Below are 20,293 nucleotides of genomic sequence, written 5' to 3' on the forward strand. Positions count from 1 at the left end.
CAATAAAGGTACAGCAGTTATCATGGGCGACTTTAATCTACATATAGATTGGGCTAACCAAGCTGGTAGCAATGCGGTGGAGGAGGATTTCCTGGAGTGTATTACGGATGGCTTTCCAGACCAATATGTCGAGGAACCAACTGGAGAGCTGGCCATCCTAGACTGGGCGATGTGTAATGAGAGAGGACTAATTAGCAATCTTATTTGTGCGAGGCCCCCTGGGGAAGAGTGACCATAATATGGTAGAATTCTTTATTAAGATGGAGAGTGACAGTGTTAATTCAGAGACTATGGTCCTGAACTTAAGAAAAGGTAACTTCAATGGTATGAGATGTGAATTGGCTAGGATAGACTGGCAAATGATACTTAAAGGATTGACAGTGGATAGGTAATGGCAGACATTTATAGATAACATGGATGAACTTCAACAATTGTACATCCCTGTCTGGAATAAAAATAAAAAGGGGAAGGTAGCTCAGCCGTGGCTATCAAGGGAAATTAGGGATAGTGTTAAATCCAAGGAAGAGGCATATAAATTGGTGAGAAATAGCAGCAAACCTGAGGACTGGGAGAAATTTAAAATTCAGCAGAGGAGGAAAAAGGGTGTAATTAGGAGGGGGAAAATAAAGTATGAGAGGAAGCTTGCAGGAAACATAAAAACTGACTGCAAAAGCTTCTAAAGATATGTGAAGAGAAAAAGATTAGAGAAGACCAACATAGGACCTTTGCAGTCAGAATCAGGTGAATTTATAATGGGGAACAAAGAAATGGCAGACCAATTGAACAAATATTTTGGATCTGTCTTCAATAAGGAAGACACAAGTAACCTTCCGGAAATACTAGGGGTTCGAGGGTCTAGTGAAAAAGTGGAACTGAAGGAAATCCTTATTAGTCAGGAAATTGTGTTGGAGAAATTGATGGGATTGAAGGCCGATAAATCCCCAGGGCCTGATAGTCTGCATCCCAGAGTACTTAAGGAAGTGGCTCTAGAAATAGTGGATGCATTGGTGATCATTTTCCAACATTCTATTGACTCTGGATCAGTTCCTATGGATTGGAGGGTAGCTAATGTAACACCACTTTTTAAAAGAGGGAGAGAGAAAACACGGAATTATAGACTGGTTAGCCTGACATCGGTGGTGGGGAAAATGTTGGAATCAATTATTAAAGATGAAATAGCAGCGCATTTGGAAAGCAGTGACAGGATCGGTCCAAGTCAGCATGGATTTATGAAAGGGAAATAATGCTTGACAAATCTTCTAGAATTTTTTGAGGATTTAACTAGTAGAGTGAACAAGAGAGAACCAGTGGATGTGGTGTATTTGGACTTTCAAAAGGCTTTTGACAAGGTCCCACTCAAGAAATTAGCGTGCAAAATTAAAGCACATAGTATTGGGGGTAATGTAATGACGTGGATAGAGAACTGGTTGGCAGATAGGAAGCAGAGAGTCGGAATAAACGGGTCCTTTTCAGAATGGCAGGCAGTGACCAGTGGGGAGCCGCAGGGTTCAATGCTGGGACCCCAGCTATTTACAATATACATCAATGATTTAGATGAAGGAATTGAATGTAATATCTCCAAGTTTGCAGATGACATTAAGCTGGGTGGCTGTGTGAGCTGTGAGGAGGATGTTAAGAGGTTGCAGGGTGACTTGGACAGGTTAGGTGAGTGGGAAAATGCATGGCAGATGCAGTATAATGTGGATAAATGTGAGGTCATTCACTTTGGTGGCAAAAACAGAAAGACAGAATATTCTCTGAATGGTGACAGATTAGGAAAAGGGGAGGTGCAACGAGACCTGGGTGTCATGGTACATCAGTCATTGAAGTTTGGTATGCAGGTACAGCAGGCGGTGAAGAAGGCAAATGGCATGTTGGCCTTCATAGCTAGAGGATTTGAGTTTGGAGCAGGGAGGTCTTATTGCAGTTGTACAGAACCTTGGTGAGGCCACACCTAGAATATTGTGTTCAGATTTGGTCTCCTAATCTGAGGAAGGACATTCTTGCTATTGAGGGAGTACAGTGAAGATTCACCAGATTGATTCCCAGGATGGCGGGACTGACATATGAGGAGAGACTGGACCAACTGGGCTTGTATCCACTGGAGTTTAGAAGAATGAGAGGGGATCTCATGGAAACATATAAAATTCTGACGGGATTGGACAGATTAGAGGCAGGAAGAATGTTCCCGTTGCTGAGGAGTTCCAGAGCCAGGGGTCACAGTCTAAGAATAAGGGGTAAGCCATTTAGGACCGAGATGAGAAGAAACTTCTTCACTCAGAGAGTGGTTAACCTGTGGAATTCTCTACCACAGAAAGTTGTTGAGGCCAGTTCGTTAGATATATTCAAAAGGGAGTTAGATGTGGCCCTTACGGCCAAAGGGATCAAGGGGTATGGAGAGAAAGCAGGAAAGGGGTACTGAGGCTGAATGATCAGCCATGATCTTATTGAATGGCGGTGCAGGCTCGAAGGGCCGAATGGCCTGCTACTGCACCTAATTTCTATGTTTCTATGAAAGAAGGGGCTTTGACTGCCAAATTGCCTTTTCTCATTCCATAATTTCTTCATATATCTTTAGGTTCTAGAGAGCAAGGAACTGGAGGTAGTGATGAAGGAGCTGTTGAATTTGATCTCTCTCTACCTGAGTGATTGTAGTGAGCCACTTCAAAGAGAGGGAAAAAACCAAAAGTAGTATTAACAATGTTATCCAAACATTAAAATTTAAATTAGAATCATTGCAAGCAATGATCCCTTTAAACTGCTTGGCCGAGCAGAGCTCTGGAGGTCCCACGCAGCCAACTCACCGGCTTTTACATGGAAAAAACCTGCATGAATGGATTGCGCAGCACACTAAAGGGGCTGTGCGGCCCCCAAAATATTAAAGGGAACATTAATTGCAACCCAAACATTTGGACAAAGAGGTGGGATTTGATAAGGTTTTTAAAGGTGGGAAAATGTTGAATGGGTTGATGGAGGGTGTTCCAAAGAGTAGGACTGAGATGTCTGAAGATTCTGCCACGATTGGTGGGGACGATGTGCAGAAGGCCAGAATCACAGAAATGAAGTGCTTGGGAGGGATATAGAGCTGAAGGAGATTGCGGAGATAAGGTAGAGCATGGCCAAGGAGAGAGGATGAGGACAGGAACCAGTGTCATCATCATCATAGGCAGTTCCTCGATGTGCTTCCACTCTAAAAGTGAGTTCTCAGGTGACTGAACAGTCTAATACGGGAATTCCAGTCTCTGTCACACGTGGGACAGACAGTGGTTGAAGGAAAGGGAGGGTGGGACCGGTTTGCCGCACGCTCCTTCCGCTGCCTGCACTTGGTTTCTGTATGCTCTCGGCGACAAGACTCGAGGTGCTCAGCACCCTCCCAGATGCTCTTCCTCCACTTAGGGCGGTCTTTGGCCAGGGACTCCCAGGTGTTGGTGGGGATGTTGCACTTTATGAAGGAGGCTTTGAGGATGTCCCTGTAACGTTTCCTCTGAACCAGTGTAAAGCAGTGAAGACAGGATAGGGTAAATTTTCATCTACACTACCAAGGCAGTAGTATTGCGTAGTGGATCAAACCCAATTTTTATTCCATTGAAATGATTGGTGGAGGATGGGAGGCCAGAAAGGACAGTGTTAGAGTAGTCAAGTCTAGAGGAGGCAAAGTCATACATAAGGGTTTCAGCAGCAGCAGCAGAGGGCTGAGGTAGGGGCAGAGGAAGACAATGTTATACGAAAATCATCTTGGCAATGGATAAAACGTTAGATTTAAAGTTCAGCTCAGGTTTGAACAAGGTGTCAAAGTTGCAAAAGGTGTAGGCCAACCTGCGAAAGTAGCGGGGGAAGGGGAATGGAGTCAGAGGCAAGGAAGCCGAGTTTGGGCAGGGCCCAACGGCCCTAATGTTAAGATGAAGGAAATTATGGCTCACCCAAGACATGATGTTAAGCAAGCAGTGTGACAGGACAGAGGCAGTCAATAGGTCAAGAAAGATGGTGGAGAGGTAGAACTGGGTGTCATCAGTGCAGATGGAAAAATTGATCCTTGCCTCCAAATGCTGTTGCTACGGAGAAGCATGTAGATAGGGAAGAGCAGAAGGCTTGCGGGAGACTCTGGATGCTTGTTTAACTGGATGAAAACATAATGGGGTAGAATTTCCATTTACATCGTTGCTCCAGGGTTTCCAATAATTTTCTGCCAAAGTAATGGTGGGTGATAGAGAGAACCCTTGCAGAAATTCTAGGCACATAGGTATAGTAAATTCAACTGACTTGGGATATTCCTAGTGTAGGAATAGGGATAATAGCACTTGAAATTGGGACTCTGATATTCATATCTAGACTCTCTCTAATGTGCAATCCCAAAGCAATAATTCTTGCAAACAAACTTTTTTGTCTCTCACCTACACATTGTAAATATGGCACCAGGAGCTAGGATGGAGCTGTGTGAAATCCGAGAGGTTTGTGCTACTTGCTCTAACGCATGGATTGGTTTTGTACTTACCAGGTTTACACTTAAACGAAACAATGAGATATTTGTTGGTCCCAGGACAGGGATCAAGTCCAAAGACCCGACTGTTGACTGAAAACTGGCAGGAGCGCTGGTCCTGACATTCATCGTATACTTTCTGTATAAAGGACAAATAGCGTTTACTATCCAAGGGACACGGGGAAACAAATGTGATCATGATGCATTAAACTGCCAACTGTAAATAGTATTTCCTCAATTTTATTTTTTCCCAGAAAGGTCCCACCCAAATCAGACCACGTCAGTGAAAGATGTTGTTTCCCTATTACAGTATGTGCCTGGAACCCCCAAAGGTATTCTGCACAGATTGTGATTTTGCAGCAAGTTGATATAGTTGAGGGAATGCATAACAAAAAAAATATTTTTTAATACAACACTCCTTATAGCAAAAATATCTTATGCACCAGAGGCTTCTGTGTTTAGTACTGAAACAACATCAGTTAGTATAAGATATTATTTAATAAACATATATTGCCTTTACTCAAGGGGCACCTTGCTGCCTGATGTGCATTTTTGTCCAGGTACATATATGTTCTTATAGACAGTTTCTTAAACGATAAGGGGATAAGGGGTTATGGGGAGCGGGCAGGGAAGTGGAGCTGAGTCCATGATCGGATCAGCCATGATCTTATTGAATGGCGGAGCAGGCTCGAGGGGCGTAAGGCCTACTCCTGCTCCTAGTTCTTATGTTCTTGTGTGTGTGTCTTGGCCTTGATGAGAGATGGCACCAAGGGCCCAGGACTTTACTGAAGAAAAGGATAAAGGAGATTCTGCATATTTTTGTGGAGCCAGAAGGAACAGGAGTGCTTCTCAAAAACACTGCAGATCGGTGCCAGCCCGGGACCAACCTTCTCAGCTTCAATGCCCCCACCTACCATTACCTCCCAGTATCTACTTATGGGATGGCTCAACACGGGAATTTGTCAGGCCGTGATCCTCAGGTTGGCATCGCCTGGCCTGTGGAGCAATCGCTCCATTTGCTTGCTGCTCATTTTGGACATGGCTCCTATGAACAAACAAATCTGTCATTTTTAAAGAAAGGATATCACAACATAAAGTCCTTTTTAGTATGTAAGTTACACCTTTTCACTATTACAGTTTAATGCAGAAACTGTTAAGAGGTAAATTGTGCCCAGGTGATTTGTTTTACATAGAATTACATAGATTACATAGAATATACAACACAGAAACAGGCCATTCACCCAACCAGTCCATGCCGGTGTTTGTGCTCCACTCAATCCTTCTCCCATCCTTCCTCATCTAATTCTATCACCCTCTATTCCCTTCTCCCTCATATGCTTATCTAGCCTCCCCTTAAATGTATCTATACTATTCGCCTCAAGCACTCCCTGAGGTAGCGAGTTCCACATTCTCACCACTCTCTGAGTAAAGAAGTTTCTTCTGAATTCCCTATTTGATTTCTTGGTGAGTATCTTATATTGATGGCCTCTAGTTATGCTCTTCCCCACAAGTGGTAACATTCTCTCTGTATCTACGCAATCAAAACCTTTCATAAATTTAAAGACTTCCATTCGGTCACCCCTCAGCCTTCTCTTTTCAAGAGAAAATAGACCCAGCCTGTTCATCCTTTCCTGTTAGGTATAAACTCACATTTCTGGTATCATCCTTGTAAATCTTTTTTGCACCCTCTCCAGTGCCTCTATATCCTTTTTACAATATGGCGACCAGAACTGTGCACAGCACTTCAAGTGTGATCTAACCAAGGTACAAGGAGAGGACATTCTCTCCGTCCTTCAGTAACCCAGCATAACTTTTCTACTTTTCAATGCTAGCCCTCTAGAAATAAACCCTAGTGCTTGGTTTGCTTTTTTCTGGCATTAGCCTGCTTTGCAACTTTTAGTCATTTGTGTATTTGCTCCTCTACACTATTTAAATTCTTATTTTCAAGTAATATGTGATCTCCTTATTATTCTTGTCAAATTGTAATACCTCACACATCTGTGTTGAAATTAATTTGCCAATTATATGCCCATTCTGCAAGTTGCAGTCCTCCTCAGTATTGACTATCGCCCGTCCCCTGCCCCACCACACAATTTGATATCATCTGCAAATTTAGAAGTTGTGTTTTTAAGTGGTTAACTTGTATTTTCAACCTGGCTGCAAGTTACATTACCCACCGGTATAGCAGTGAGAGCAGCACAGTTGGTGCTTTCAGCTGAAGTGTCTCTTGTACTGGGACACAGGAATTCGCTGGGAATACGACGTCCATAGAAGGCAGACAGAATGCTAATGGATGTCTGAGGTGGACACTTTACTGAGAGCCGATCCCTGTCACAAGCATGCACCGTGTGGTTCTGCAGAATCTTCAAAAGGTAGCCTAAATAATGAAAAGAGATTACTGAAGGACTGAGAGAATGTCCGCTCCTTGAACCCATGAAATAAGCATGTTGTAAAATACCATTTCTTGGCAAAATCAGCCTGCATCAGAGTATAACTCATTCCTGCCAATAACCCAGCTTAAACCTTACTTACCCGAACTTCGCCCAATTGCACCATGTGCACCTTTGTACATACATCAAATCAATTTGTAAACAACTTACAAACTAATACTGGTTTAATGAAGGGATGTGTTTAAGAGTGAGCTTCACCAAATGCAGTAGGGCAGCTCTACCACCTACTGAATAGCGACCTGCAACCACCAGTATCTACCCTCACAGCTCTGTCAGGGCTATAAAAATAACAACCACATTCAACTTTTATGGCACAGGCTCATTTCAGGCAGGATCAGTGCATCTATATACCAGCCAGGGTGCAGTAAAGGCAGACATTCATCAGGTGACTGATGTATTTTAGAGGAGAGCTGGGAAATTCATTAGCTTTGACATCACACAAAGACAGTAGCGAGATATGCTTCCAAGGCGGTGAAGGCATCAACTAGTCTAACTACATCTGAGATGACTGTGATTAAAGTTCACAATACCTTCTTGTCCTCTCTGACACCTTTGGGATGGTCCCACTCCATTCTCTCCCTGTGGTACTGCACACTCATGGTTCCATTCTTCTATATCCCAGTGATGTCATGGCATTTCATCAAATGGTTTCTCCTCCCATGGGCCATCGGTCACTTTCATTGTGTCCAAAGCTCCATTCTTAGTCCCCTCTTATTTATCCTACTCTCTGCCACCACCATTAACTCTTGAGCTCCATCTCCAACTACCATTAAGTCCTGAAGTCGACTAAAAGTTTCTGCTTTGGGTGCAATCAGCAGCTGGGTGCAAATTGCACTCAAAATTGCGACAGTTTTGCAAAGGGAATTTTTGCTCAAGCTTCTGCTCAAACTCATTTGCATAATTGCCAAACAAAATCTTCCGTGAATCAATGCAATTGGGCAGCACCTTAGAACTTAAAAAATAATTGCATTCCTTGATATATTTAAAAATGGTATCCCGGTGAAGATTTATTAAAACAGCCGATAATGGGCTTATTACAAAAAAAAAAGCATTTTTAATCAGAGTGTCCAGTAACTCGATTTTAAATAACTGAAAATGACTTTTAAAAACTATACAGAACCATTTACTAGTTATATTGGTCTACAGCAGTCAGTATCTCAGTAAATTAAAACAAATATTTAAAACTCTTTTAAAAAAAAATGTCTATTAGTGTCCTGGTGCCTAAAAAGAAGTTTAATTTAAAGCACCTCCTCGAAGTACTGCAAACATGCACAATTAGCAGGTACTCGCCATGGTGATTAATTCGATCTGGGAGCAGGACCAGTTTTGTGGGTGGAGCCAGCTTAGAGCGTAATGTTTTTCAAACTAGCACAAAAGATTGCGGAAACTTGATTTGCGCTGGATATAATTTGTGCTTGAAATTCCATGGTCTTCTGTGCTGGTTTGGCCGGTTTGGGGTGAAATAGTAGTGCAACCCAGCGGAAATTTCAGGCCAAGGTGTCTTATTGGTAAAGATGGAGCCATTATGTCAATTCTCTCCAGCACCTCTGGCTTCGATGCCATCAATCTCTAGAACTTTGCAACCTGAATCCTCTACCACACAAAATCCCACACACCCATCAACCCATCAGCATCAGCTCACTGCTCAAAACCAAGGATCCTCTTCCAGGTTTTCAAATTCCTCCCTGGTCTTGTCCCATGCTACGGAGGGAATCTTCTTTAACCAGGTCTCACAGCTCTCTCCCTCTGCTCTTCTGAATCCAGATCACAGCTTGGTTCACATCAGAGGCTCATGTTTCAGTCACTGTACCTCTCCCATCTGAAATGTTCTCCCTACCTCTCTTCTAAAACCTGTCTTTTCAGCCAGGCCTTCTCCACAAATTCCATTCCTGCTCGGTACTCAACTCTCCCCTTTTTGAAGTACTCTGAGACATTCTTTTGCTTTTTAAAATTTTGATCTGGGATGTGGGTGTCGCTGGCAAGGCCAGCATTTATTGCCCGTCCTTAATTGCCCTTGAGAAGGTGGTGGTGAGCCTTCTTGAACCGCTGCAGTCCGTGTGGTGAAGGTACCATTACTGGTGCTGTAGGGAAGGAGTTCCAGGATTTTGACCTAGTGTCGATGAAGGAACAGCAATATATTTCCAAGTCAGGATAGTGTGTAACTTGGAAGGGAATTTGCAGGTGATGGTACTCCCATGCGTAGGTTTGGGAGGTGCTGATGAAGAAGCCACAGCAAGTTGTTGCCATGCATCTTGTAGATGGTACACACTGCAGCCAGTGTGCTGATGGTGGAGGGAGTGAATGTTGAAGGTGGTGGATGGGGTGCCAATCAAGCGGCTGCTTTGACCTGGATGGTGTCGAGCTTCTTGAGTGTTGTTGGAGCTACACTCATCCAGGCAAGTAGAGAGTATTCCATCACACTCCTGACTTGTGCCTTGTAGATGGTGGGAAGGCTTTGGGGAGTCAGGAGTTGAGACACTCGCCGCAGAATACCCAGCCTCTGACCTGCTCTTGTAGCCACAGTATTTATGTGGCTAGTCCAGTTAAGTTCCTGGTCAATGGTTACCCCCAGGATGTTGATGGTGGGGGATTCAGTGATGGTAATGCCATTGAATATCAATGGGAGGTGGTTAGACTCTCACTTGTTGGAGATGGTTATTGCCTAGTTCTTGTGTGGTGCGAATGTTACTTGCCACTTATCAGCCCAAGCCTGAATGTTGTCCAGGTCTTGCTGCATATGGGCACGGACTGCTCCATTATCTGAGGAGCTGCGAATGGAACTGAACACTGTGCAATCATCAGTGAACATCCCCACTTCTGACCTTATGATGGAGGGAAGGTCATTGATGACGCAGCTGAAGATTGTTGGGCCTAAGACACTGCCTTGACAAATTTCTGCAACGATGCCCTGGGGCTGGGATGATTGACCTCCAACAACCACAACCATCTTCCTTTGTGCTGGGTATGACTCCAGCCAGTGGATGTTTACCCCTGAATCCCATTGACTTCAATTTCACTCGGGCTCCTTGATGCCACACTCGGTCAAATGCTGCCTCAATGTCAAGGGCAGTCACTCTCACCTCACCTCTAGAATTCAGCTCTTTTGTCCATGTTTGGACCAAGGCTGTAATGAGGTCTGGAGCTGAGTGGTCCTGACGGAACCCAAACTGGGCATCAGTGAGCAGGTTATTGGTGAGCAAGTGCCACTTGATAGCACTGTCGATGACACCTTCCAACATTTTGCTAATGATTGAGAGTAGACTGATGGGGCGGTAATTGGCCGGATTGGATTTGTCCTGCTTTTTGTGCACCAGGCATATGTGGGCAGTTTACCACATTGTCGGGTAGATGCCAGTGTTGTAGCTGTAGTGGAACAGCTTGGCTAGTGGCACGGCTAGTTCTGGAGCACGTCTTCAGCACGACAGCCAGGATGTTATCAGGGCCCAGAGCCTTTGCTGTATCCAGTGCGCTCAGCTGTTTCTTGATATCACGTGGAGTGAATTGAATGGGCTGAAGACTGATTATGTGATGGTGGGGACCTCTGGAGGAGGCTTAAGCAGTGTTATTTAAATACAAGTTGTTATTGTAGCCTGTAGTTATGATAAAGTTACAGAAAGAGAAGTTTTCCTAAAAAAAAATTCATACTGATTTACAATATTCGTATATATTATATTACTTTTACTGAAACACTGAACAGGCCAAACCAAAACAAATGACCATGAATGTGGCAACTATGAAAAAAAAACAGAAAATGTTGGAAATGGACGGCAGCTGACATGACATCTGAAAGAGAAAAGACAGGTTAATGTTTCAGATATGATTCCTCAGTGGAATATAATCTCCACTCAAAACAATCTATCATTTTCTTTTAGAGACTGTGGGACCTGTTTTTTCTCGTATAAAAAATATTTTTACTTAACAGAGCACGAATGATAAATTATGGTCTTTAAAAAACAAAACTATGAATTTGAACAAAATGTATACTTTACTGCACACTTGAAATGCATCTCAAAACTGCTACTCCCTTGGCTCTGGATAACTTTTATGACATGTAGAATGGTAATAAAGAAAATTCTGTACCAACAGGATATGGAAATATCATCAGATGATTGCAGAGCACATTTATAGTGTTTCTATGGAAAGCAGCAGTCCACTAGAGAAAGCTCTCATCGTCCTCTGTACAATGTTTGTTTTTCATTCCCCCAGCAGCTGCAGCAGAATGTGTTGTTCCCAGGCAAACACACGCTGCTGTGCCAGCCACCTGGACACAATGGACATTTGTACACTGACCTGTCTCTCGTGTGTGCTATTGATGGGCAGGTAACATGCTCAGATACTTTCTTCCCTCCCTATTGAAGAGGCTGAGTCTCTTATAATCATAGAAATGTTATAATAGGAGGAAGATCCAGCCTGTGCCAGAGCTCTCTACTCTCTATTGTTACGATTGACTCATTTTCTACATTCTAATCATTTTTTGCATTGGAGATTCCTTCTAATCTTCTCTTTTATGCTTCTAGTACTAATCCTAAATTTATGCCTCTTTCTTCAGATTCACCAACTAGTGCAAATAATCTTTACTATCTACACTTCTGTTAGGTGCCCTCAACCTCTCCTGCTCCAATGAATACAGCACTAGTTTTTAAGTGTCTCATCACAACGATATTCACTTATTCCTGGGTTCATCCAAGTGAATCATTGTTGGCTCCACTATTCTTTCTATAATGGGGTGCTCAAAGTTACCCCCCAATATTCCAACTATAGCGTAACCAACATCTTTGACAGATTCATCATTACCTCTTTGTTTTGTTTTACCGACCCTATATGAAAGACAGACTTGCATTTATAAAGCACCTTTCATGACCACCAGACATCCCAAAGCACTTTACAACCAATGAAGTACTTTTGAAGTGTAGTCATTGTTGTATTGTGGCAAACGTGGCAGCCAATTTGTGCACAGCAAGCTCCCACCAACAGCAATGTGATAATGACCAGATACTCTGTTTTTGTTATGTTGATTGCTATATTTCTGCTGAGATAAGCTGTCTATATCCTTCTGTTAGTCTCCGGTATTCTTCCACAAAGTTCTCTATGCTGCGTGAATTTGTACTTCAGGCTATTTTTGACATAATTCCCCTTATATCTCTAACCGGATCATTAATATAAATGAACAATATAGGTTCCAACACACATCCTTGGACACTTCACTAACTTTATTTGTCAATTTGAGAAATGTGCATTTATTCCTACTCTCTGCTTTCTGTGTCAGTTATTTATCTATCAGTGCTATTACTTTATCTTTATTACCATGGCCTTACATCTTTGCAATTTCTCTCTTATTTGGCACTTTGTTAAACAGTTTTTGAAAGCTGGGATCGAGTTCCCTAGCCACTGGCTGCCCTCCAGTAACTGGCTCAAATGGCCAAATGTGAACCCTGACAGTAAACGTTAGCAGACTATTCAATCATTGAGCCCATTACAGTTAAACCCAATTTTGTCCTCACTTGATGTTCATATATGTGTACTTTACAATGAGAAACTGACATCCTGGCTGAAGTTCTCTTCCCTGTCCAGGATCACTGAGGAAAGGTTTAAACTCTGTACTGCCTGACAACAGCTTCTAGACTGGAAATTGGTCCAGGGAGCTTCTGGTCTGTATTGCTTTGTACAACACCCCAAGCCTTTACCCACTTACCCATTAGTGCATGTAAGAAAACAGGTTTTAAGGAAAGAAAAAAGAAAGACTTGCATTTATATAGTGCCTTTCATGACCACCGGACGTCTCAAAGTGCTTTACAGACGATGAAATACTTTTGGAGTGTAGTCACTGTTGTAATGTGGGAAATGCGACAACCAATTTGTGCATAGCAAGCTCCCACAAACAGCAATGTGATAATGACCAGATAATCTGTTTTTATTATGTTGATTGAGGGATAAATATTGGTCAGGACACCGGGGATAACTCCCCTGCTCTTCTTCGAAATAGTGCCGTGGGATCTTTTACGTCCACCTGAGAGGTTTAACATCTCATCCGAAAGACAAAAGGGTAAAGATACAAATATCTGTCATATAGGCACAACGACCAATATTTGTACAAAGCTGAGACTGTATTCAGAGTTTTCAGGGATTTTTTCATGTGAAGATCAAAATGTGCTTTTATTATTCTAGGCTTTGATTATTTAACAACTGAATTATTTTAAAGTCAACTGGGGTACTTAACTCACCATAAATAGCAACCTTTGTTTCTGGGTTTGCTTGTTTTTGAAGAATGTTTCTGTTTTTGGAGAGAGAGGGCAGGGGCAGTTTCCGCTCCCCCAAAAAGGAAACATTCTTAAAAATTCTGAATATTCTAAGCACAATAAGCTACAGATGTCAATCAGTTCAGATTGGTGCAAATCCTGTCTGAAAGGTCAGGTACTAACAGTACTCAGTTCTCTGATGTAATCTCATTTGCAGAATTATTCACAGACATCATTTATATCCACTCACACTCCCAAAGGTGGACAGTCAGTAGATGGTCACTCAACAACTGAAAAGTGTAGGCCTCAGTCTTTACTGCAGATCACAGAGAACACAAGCTCCCCATTAGTGATGGACTTCATCATGAAATGATTAAATGTATTGCCACCATCCACAGTATAGACACAGACCATATGTCACTAAATGGTAATCATATCAGTTGGAGTTTTGGAGCTTCAATAGCAACTGCCTGGTCTCTGAAACTCAATCATGGTTGGCACCAAACAATGGATATTTGAACTCAAGTTCTGTTTTACAACCTCTAGGTGCACCTGTCATCACAAGCCTCAGAGTTTCTTCATTAACTAAAAGACATCTGCCTTCAGCATGGTGGAAGGACCTATGCAAGGCAGTTTTGAAACATCCATTTGCAAGCACCAGTTTTGCTCATTACCAACTATCTAATGCAAGTGCTCAAATTAGATCTGCCCATTATGAGGCTGACTCCCCCTTCAGGGGCTGTGCAACTTGTACATCAGGGTCACTTCAGGCTACAGTTGAAGACATTAATAACATCAGTCAGGCTGCAGCGAATGCTTGTATCAAGAAGGTCACCAACTCCCTGTCATTCCAGGACTAATGATTTTATCATATTCCCCAATGGACTGCAGGAACCAACAGGAATGAGCTGTGGGGTTTGCAGCCATTGTAGGATTTCCAAAAGTGCAGGGTGCCATCGACTGCACACATGGCCATCAGCACTCCTGCCAATAACCCTGGGCCCTTCATGAACAGCATAGAGTTTCACTCCCTTAATGCCCAGCTGATTTATGCAGGTGTGTGCCTGCATCCAGGCAGCTCCCATGATGCCCACATCCTGCGACAGTCCAGCATTCCCCCTCTCTTTGAGATATCCTTTGCAGACTTGGCTGATGACCTGACTCAGAAACCCATGGATACCTGCGGAGATCAGATATAACACCAGTCATGATTGAGCACATATCGAGCTGTCCAGAGGGGTGCTGAAACAACAATTCTACTACTTGGACCAGACAGGGCAGATCCTGTACCACAGTCCTGCCAGATTTCGAATAGTGGTGGTTTGCTGCCTCTTGAGTAATTTTGCACTGCAATGGGAAGAGCGACTGTTAGCAACATATGGAGAGGACCCTCAAACATGTGGGAAAGGGAAATCTGATGAGCCAGGGAATCAACTCCGATGAAGTTCCAGGCTGTAAAGTTTTGTCCAGATATATTAATTTTTCCACTAAATTTCCCCCTCCTCCATTTTCATTGAATCTTGACATTGATTTAGTGTTTAGAGATGTAAAGTTGAAGGGAATAATGCAGCAGATCGCCTACAGTATTTGTGTGCAGATTCTCAAGTCATCACTGTACAGCTTTGTTTTTCAGTCTCGGGAGAGTTGTGAAAGGAGGCTATTGTTGAGTGCTTTGGGTGGGAAGAAACATGTCTGTATTGATCCCTCAGTAATGAGTTTCTAATGTTAAAGAGTACAAAGTAAAATCTTGGAAACTCTATCTGAAGAACATAAGGATCGGCTTATCAGTGGCTCAGTTAGCTGATCTCAACTTGGTAACAACGGTGGTGCTACTATTGACCTCAGTTTCCCAGGACTAAAGAGAAGAAAGTCAGTCAGGCTTCTCACTCCTTGGCTGGGAGTTTTCACTTCTGTACTCAGCAATCCAAAACTCTCCTCTCGTTTAAATAAATTGGTGGAAAGTCGTGGGCTGGCGAGTGCAGAAGCAGAAAATCCTGAGGCATTTCTTTATCCAGAGACCCCCCCCGCGACCTCCACTGGAAAGTGCGCATGTGTAGACACAGGAAGTGGACAGGACCAGACTCAATTGTAGTGCCTCCACACATTTTCTAAAATATGCAATGCTTTCAGTTCACACCCAAGTGACACAGCGCATTAACACAAAATGTGTTCATAACTGGCCTCTTTGTGCTAATTTGACAGCCCTGGCCCAGAAAATGATAACTTCAGTCAGTTGGTTCTTAATAACTGACATGATGTGATACATTATTAAATGCAAGCACCCAATATTTTTTTAAAATCACATTCTTGAGATATTCCCAAGGATTTTTGAACTTATGAAAGTATTCTTGTGCTACAATGTCACCAGGGCAATATTAACTTTTCCTTATTAGTCTACATTGTAAATCTTACTGTACTCTTCGAGACAGTTTCAGATGAAGGAGGCCTTTCAGCTCAAGGAACCTCACTGTCTTCCCATTACTGCATCTAACTGTTTTTTAAATGAGCCCAGTGCCCTGGTGTCAACTGTCCTTCATGGCAGGTCTTTCGCGTTGCTGATCACCCTTTTACATCAAGCTTAGGAATCCGGACATCAATCCTAAACTTTCCCTTCTCAGACGTGAACTGGCTCGACATTTCAAGTATTGGGTTTACTTTCACTATTCTGTTATTATTTACTTCCATAAGGCCCCACTGAGACATCTCTGTTCAAGGCTGAAGATCGCAAGTTTATCTGGTGTAAAAACTAAAAAGAATTCTCCACAACCACACAATTTTAGTTTTCATATTTGCAATCAAGCACTTACCCGAGAAATCTGGAGCAGCTTCAAACTGAGCCCAGGGATAAAACCAAAACAGTGTGACAAATGAGAATCCCACTTGACATCTAAACTGCTTCAATGTAATCATATTGAAGACTTGATAAGACTTCTGAGAGCTTGCATATTTTCATTCTAATGGGTGAATAATCGGTTCAGTTTTTCTATCACATTTGGTGTCAGGCTCCCGGCAGCTGTGATGCTTTCACTGGTAAACTGATGAGTTGGCAGCTTTCCGTGGCAAGGGCTGACTGTGGGCTGGTATGCAGAACTAGACACTGACTTTCTGTCATATATTAGATAATGGCAGCTGTTGGTAAACACAGTCACAAGGCAATAGTGCAACAAATTCAATGCAACCCTTTCCTGAAGGCGCTGCTACTCACTGGGATATTGTTCAATGCACAAAGGCAGACCTCAAGTATCTTGTCCGAGTGGCTATTCTGCCCATGTGATAGTGAGCATTGGCAGGCTATTTAACTATAAAGAGCATAACAGCTGAGTCTTATTCCCTCTTCACAAATGTCCACACCTATACATTTCCTAGCAGGAGTCACTATATAACGATTAAAAGCAGGAATCCTGGCTAATTCCACATGGAGAGTGCAGGGATGTAAAAAGTTGGGTATCACAAAGGATGGGTGCTACAAGGCAGCTGTGATACAAGGAAGGTTTTATCCTTTTGATGGGGATTGCTTCCATTTATTTTTGTTTGTGATTTTTCCCTCTCCCTTTTTCTTTTGTTCCATTTTCTGGCTTTTTTTTGCTCTTCCATTCTTGGGACTCTGGTCATCTCTAATTCCGATATAATTCAAGCTTTGACTTTGACGCAGGTGACATATCCAGGTGAAATTCCCAGGGTCAAAATGTGCTGTAAATGATCCTGAGGAACTGGGCTGTGGCAAAGTCGAGTTATGGCTCATCCCACTCCTGGGTAAGAGGGGAGGATGACAAAACCCAGAAATGTCGATGAAGCAAGGGAGAGAGTGAGGCAGAAGGCTATTAATGGTTATTATTAAATATACTCTGCTCTATGTGCATAACTGTATTTAGAGTTTTGTCCAATAAATATGTAAGTCTTCACAGTGCACATACTTTGAAATCCAGGAATGTCTCCTACTTCTGTTCTGTCCTTAATTTTCTCCCCATCTATGCTGAAGATATTGTCACGAGAGCAAATGTCAGTGCAATATTCCTCATTTGGTGAATATAGTTTATCCTCCACAAACAATAGGATTAAGGCTGCACGCAATGGATAGAAAACACAGGAATGTTGTGTTCACGGTAGTTTTACAAGATCCAATTTGTTTCCACTTCACGTTTCACAAAAATAGCAGCTCTGGCCTACTCTTCAGTTTCCTTCGGTAGAGCCGGCCTATACTGCAGGCTATGACTACAGAATGAAGGATAACAACTCGACACCCAAACCAAAGAAAAACAACAGGAGAAGGTGAATAAAGCAGCAAATGTAAAGAATAAAGCTGTGCATCTTCACTAATATCCTGATAATCTAAATATATGCGGTGATAAATTGTCACAGGTGTGTTTAATGTAATAATGGAATCTAACTTACCCTCAGGAAGGCCACTATCTTTTTGGTATTTCTAGATGATGTTGCAGGAATGCAAGATTTTACAACTCTACCTTAGTCTGCTCACTGAAAGATTTTTTCTGTTTTCTCTCAATTTTCTCTCCAATTGGTGCAGGTTTATGATGGGCAACTGTCCCATGGGATTAGCAAACCTCCATTATCTAATCCAAATGGCCATTCTCCATGTCAGTGGGAGTACTGCATTGTTGGAGGTGCTGCTTTTTGGATCAGACGTTAATGTGAAGCCCTGTCCAAAGCCCTGTCTGGCTGCTTCGGTGGATGTAAAAGATTCCATGGCACTATTCAAAGAATAGGAGAGGAGTTCTCCTGGTGTTCTGGCCAGCAATTATCCCTCAACCAGCAATACCAAAAACAGATGAACTGGTCATATATCGAGTTGTTTGTGGGACTTTGCTGTACGACCACGTTTATCTATAAAACAAGTGACTACACTTCAAAAATAATTTATGAGCTATAAAGCACTTTGAGATGTCCTGAGTACAGGAAAGGTGTTGTTTTCTTTTCTCTAAGTTTTCTTTGTCTAGACAGGGAAGGACATGACATCTGAGCCTGATGTTGTTCGCACCCAATGTCCACATGTACACAATTTCTAACAGTGGTCACTGGGTAGCGATTAGGAGCAGGGACCATGACTGAATTTTCCCCTACCATGTCCAAGGAATAGTAATTGTAATGCCCGATAGCTGCCCTATCAGTTAACAGCACAGACCAGGAATTGAACCTAGGACTTTCTGGTCTATATGGACACTACACCCCTGGGAAGTGTTGAGATACTTGTAAAGAATCCACTGAGAATAACATCTGCCCAAGAAAACTACGGTGATCACAAAGTTTCATGGTAAAACTGGAGAATGTGGGCACACAACACTAAATTGTATTAACAGTAAACATTTCTTATTGAATTCTCAAAATATTCTTTCGCATTTATATTTTATAAAGTAATTGTAGATTTTGATTTCACAGTGTTTGCCGGAGGAGTACATTAATACACTCGGGCATGACTGTGCTTATGCTGGGAGCAATGCAAGTCAAGGTGTTGACGCAACTTGTTTTATCTTGGTTTCCGTGGGAACATAAGAATTTCTAGATGAAAAAAGACCAAGATCCATCTAGTTCGCATTTTACCAAACTGGTAGTTGCAGGATGCAACAATAATGGAGTTATTGACTAATCATGGCAATCAATCTCCATCAATTACTCTACAACAGACCCAGAGATGATAGGAAGAAACCCTCTGGGGCAGAAAGCTTTGGGAAGCACATGTTCCAAGTCACCTATTCCTCCCAAGCATGCTACACTTCCCATATGTCATATCTTAATTTATTCATATACTGTATCCCAAAATAATATTTTCTAAACAAAATCTATCTAATATGCATTTGAATGAATCAACACTATCTGCTTCCAACATCTCCCTGGGGAGCTTTTCCCATAATTTAACCACTTGCTTGATGAAATAGTGTTTAAGAAGATTGGTTTTGAATTTACCCCTCTTCAAGCGCAAGTAAATGAATATCCCCATCAAACCAAAATGTGCTTTTATTTACCAATATCCAGATAAACGTAACAAAACCAGGGGCCGAACAGAATTCCAGCTGACTGGAATATCACATGTTGCCACTTGATCTCCTTAACTACAGAAGATGGAAGGATATACAATCTATCACAGGATGCCCATGGTTTTATCCTCTTGGACTACAGAGGTCCATAACATGGAATATTGGGTTTACATATAAAAGTACTTTTTTTATGGGTCAGATTGAGAGGACTTGGCAGCCACATGTGTTCCTGCCCTATCAGACTAGTTTAGACTAGAAACTAGTAGACAAATTTATTGAACATTAAATATATAAATGAATAGTACTCCAACTCTGCTTCCCATATCATCCCAAACCAAGTCCCGCTCGTCCAACACATCTGTCCTTGCTGACCTACTGTAACATGTTGGGTTTCTATCTATTTAGCCCAGAAGTATTCTGATTAAATTTCTATTATGCTATTGATAGAAAGTCAAATTCAATTTACAAAGAGTTGACTCCCAGAGATACATAAGCCATTTGAAATATTGATTAGGATGTTTAGGTAGGATATCATGACTTTTTGTACTTCCCACGGGACACATTAATTGAGAGCATGATTTTGGCAGTCCAAATGCCTCAATTTAGAATTCTCATTCTTGTGTTTAAATTCATCCATCGCATCTCCCCACCTTACCTCTGAAATGTTATCCAGTTTTACAAGCATCTCCCACACCTCCCCGCGCCCCCCCTCCCCCCCCCCCCCACCAAACCTAATGTCTCCATTTCTCTTGACTATGAACACACTTATGCATTAGTTTGTCTCTTTGCCCATTATTGGCAGTTGCTCAAGTTCCACTCACTGGAATTCCCTTCCTAAGCCCCTGGGTCTCTCCATCTCTCTTTCCTCCTTTCAGACCCTCCTAATACTCAGTCCCCTTCTTACCCTCTCCTTCATTGGTTCAACTCCACAAACATATTTCCTTACACCGCTGTGAAGCACCTTGAGATTATATTCTATGTTAAAGGTGCTTTGTTGAATCTGAAAGACACCTGATAGATTAGATTCATAATATATAATAGCACTACTGCCCTTAGGAATCTCTGGCCCAAGGCCGCTCAAAGTGGAGGAGAAACATCTGAGAAGGCGCCAAACACTTCGAGTCTCTTTGCCGGGAGCAC

At 42.3% G+C, this 20,293-nt stretch overlaps 1 protein-coding gene across 1 annotated transcript in view; it reads right to left on the reverse strand.

The window, feature by feature from the left end:
- Nucleotides 1-16,097, reverse strand: part of LOC139265079 (protein eva-1 homolog C) — a 32,326-nt gene extending 16,229 nt beyond the window's left edge. The window contains exons 1-3 of the mRNA XM_070881969.1: nucleotides 15,971-16,097; nucleotides 6,655-6,854; nucleotides 4,493-4,616 (exon numbers count right to left, since the gene is read on the reverse strand). Coding sequence (XP_070738070.1) covers nucleotides 4,493-4,616; nucleotides 6,655-6,854; nucleotides 15,971-16,073 — 427 coding nt within the window. The 5' untranslated portion in view covers nucleotides 16,074-16,097. The remainder of the gene's footprint in view (nucleotides 1-4,492; nucleotides 4,617-6,654; nucleotides 6,855-15,970) is intronic.
- Between the last annotated feature and the right edge of the window lie 4,196 nt (nucleotides 16,098-20,293).

Source organism: Pristiophorus japonicus, chromosome 6 (genome assembly GCF_044704955.1).
Source record: "Pristiophorus japonicus isolate sPriJap1 chromosome 6, sPriJap1.hap1, whole genome shotgun sequence".
Lineage (NCBI taxonomy): Eukaryota > Metazoa > Chordata > Chondrichthyes > Pristiophoridae > Pristiophorus > Pristiophorus japonicus.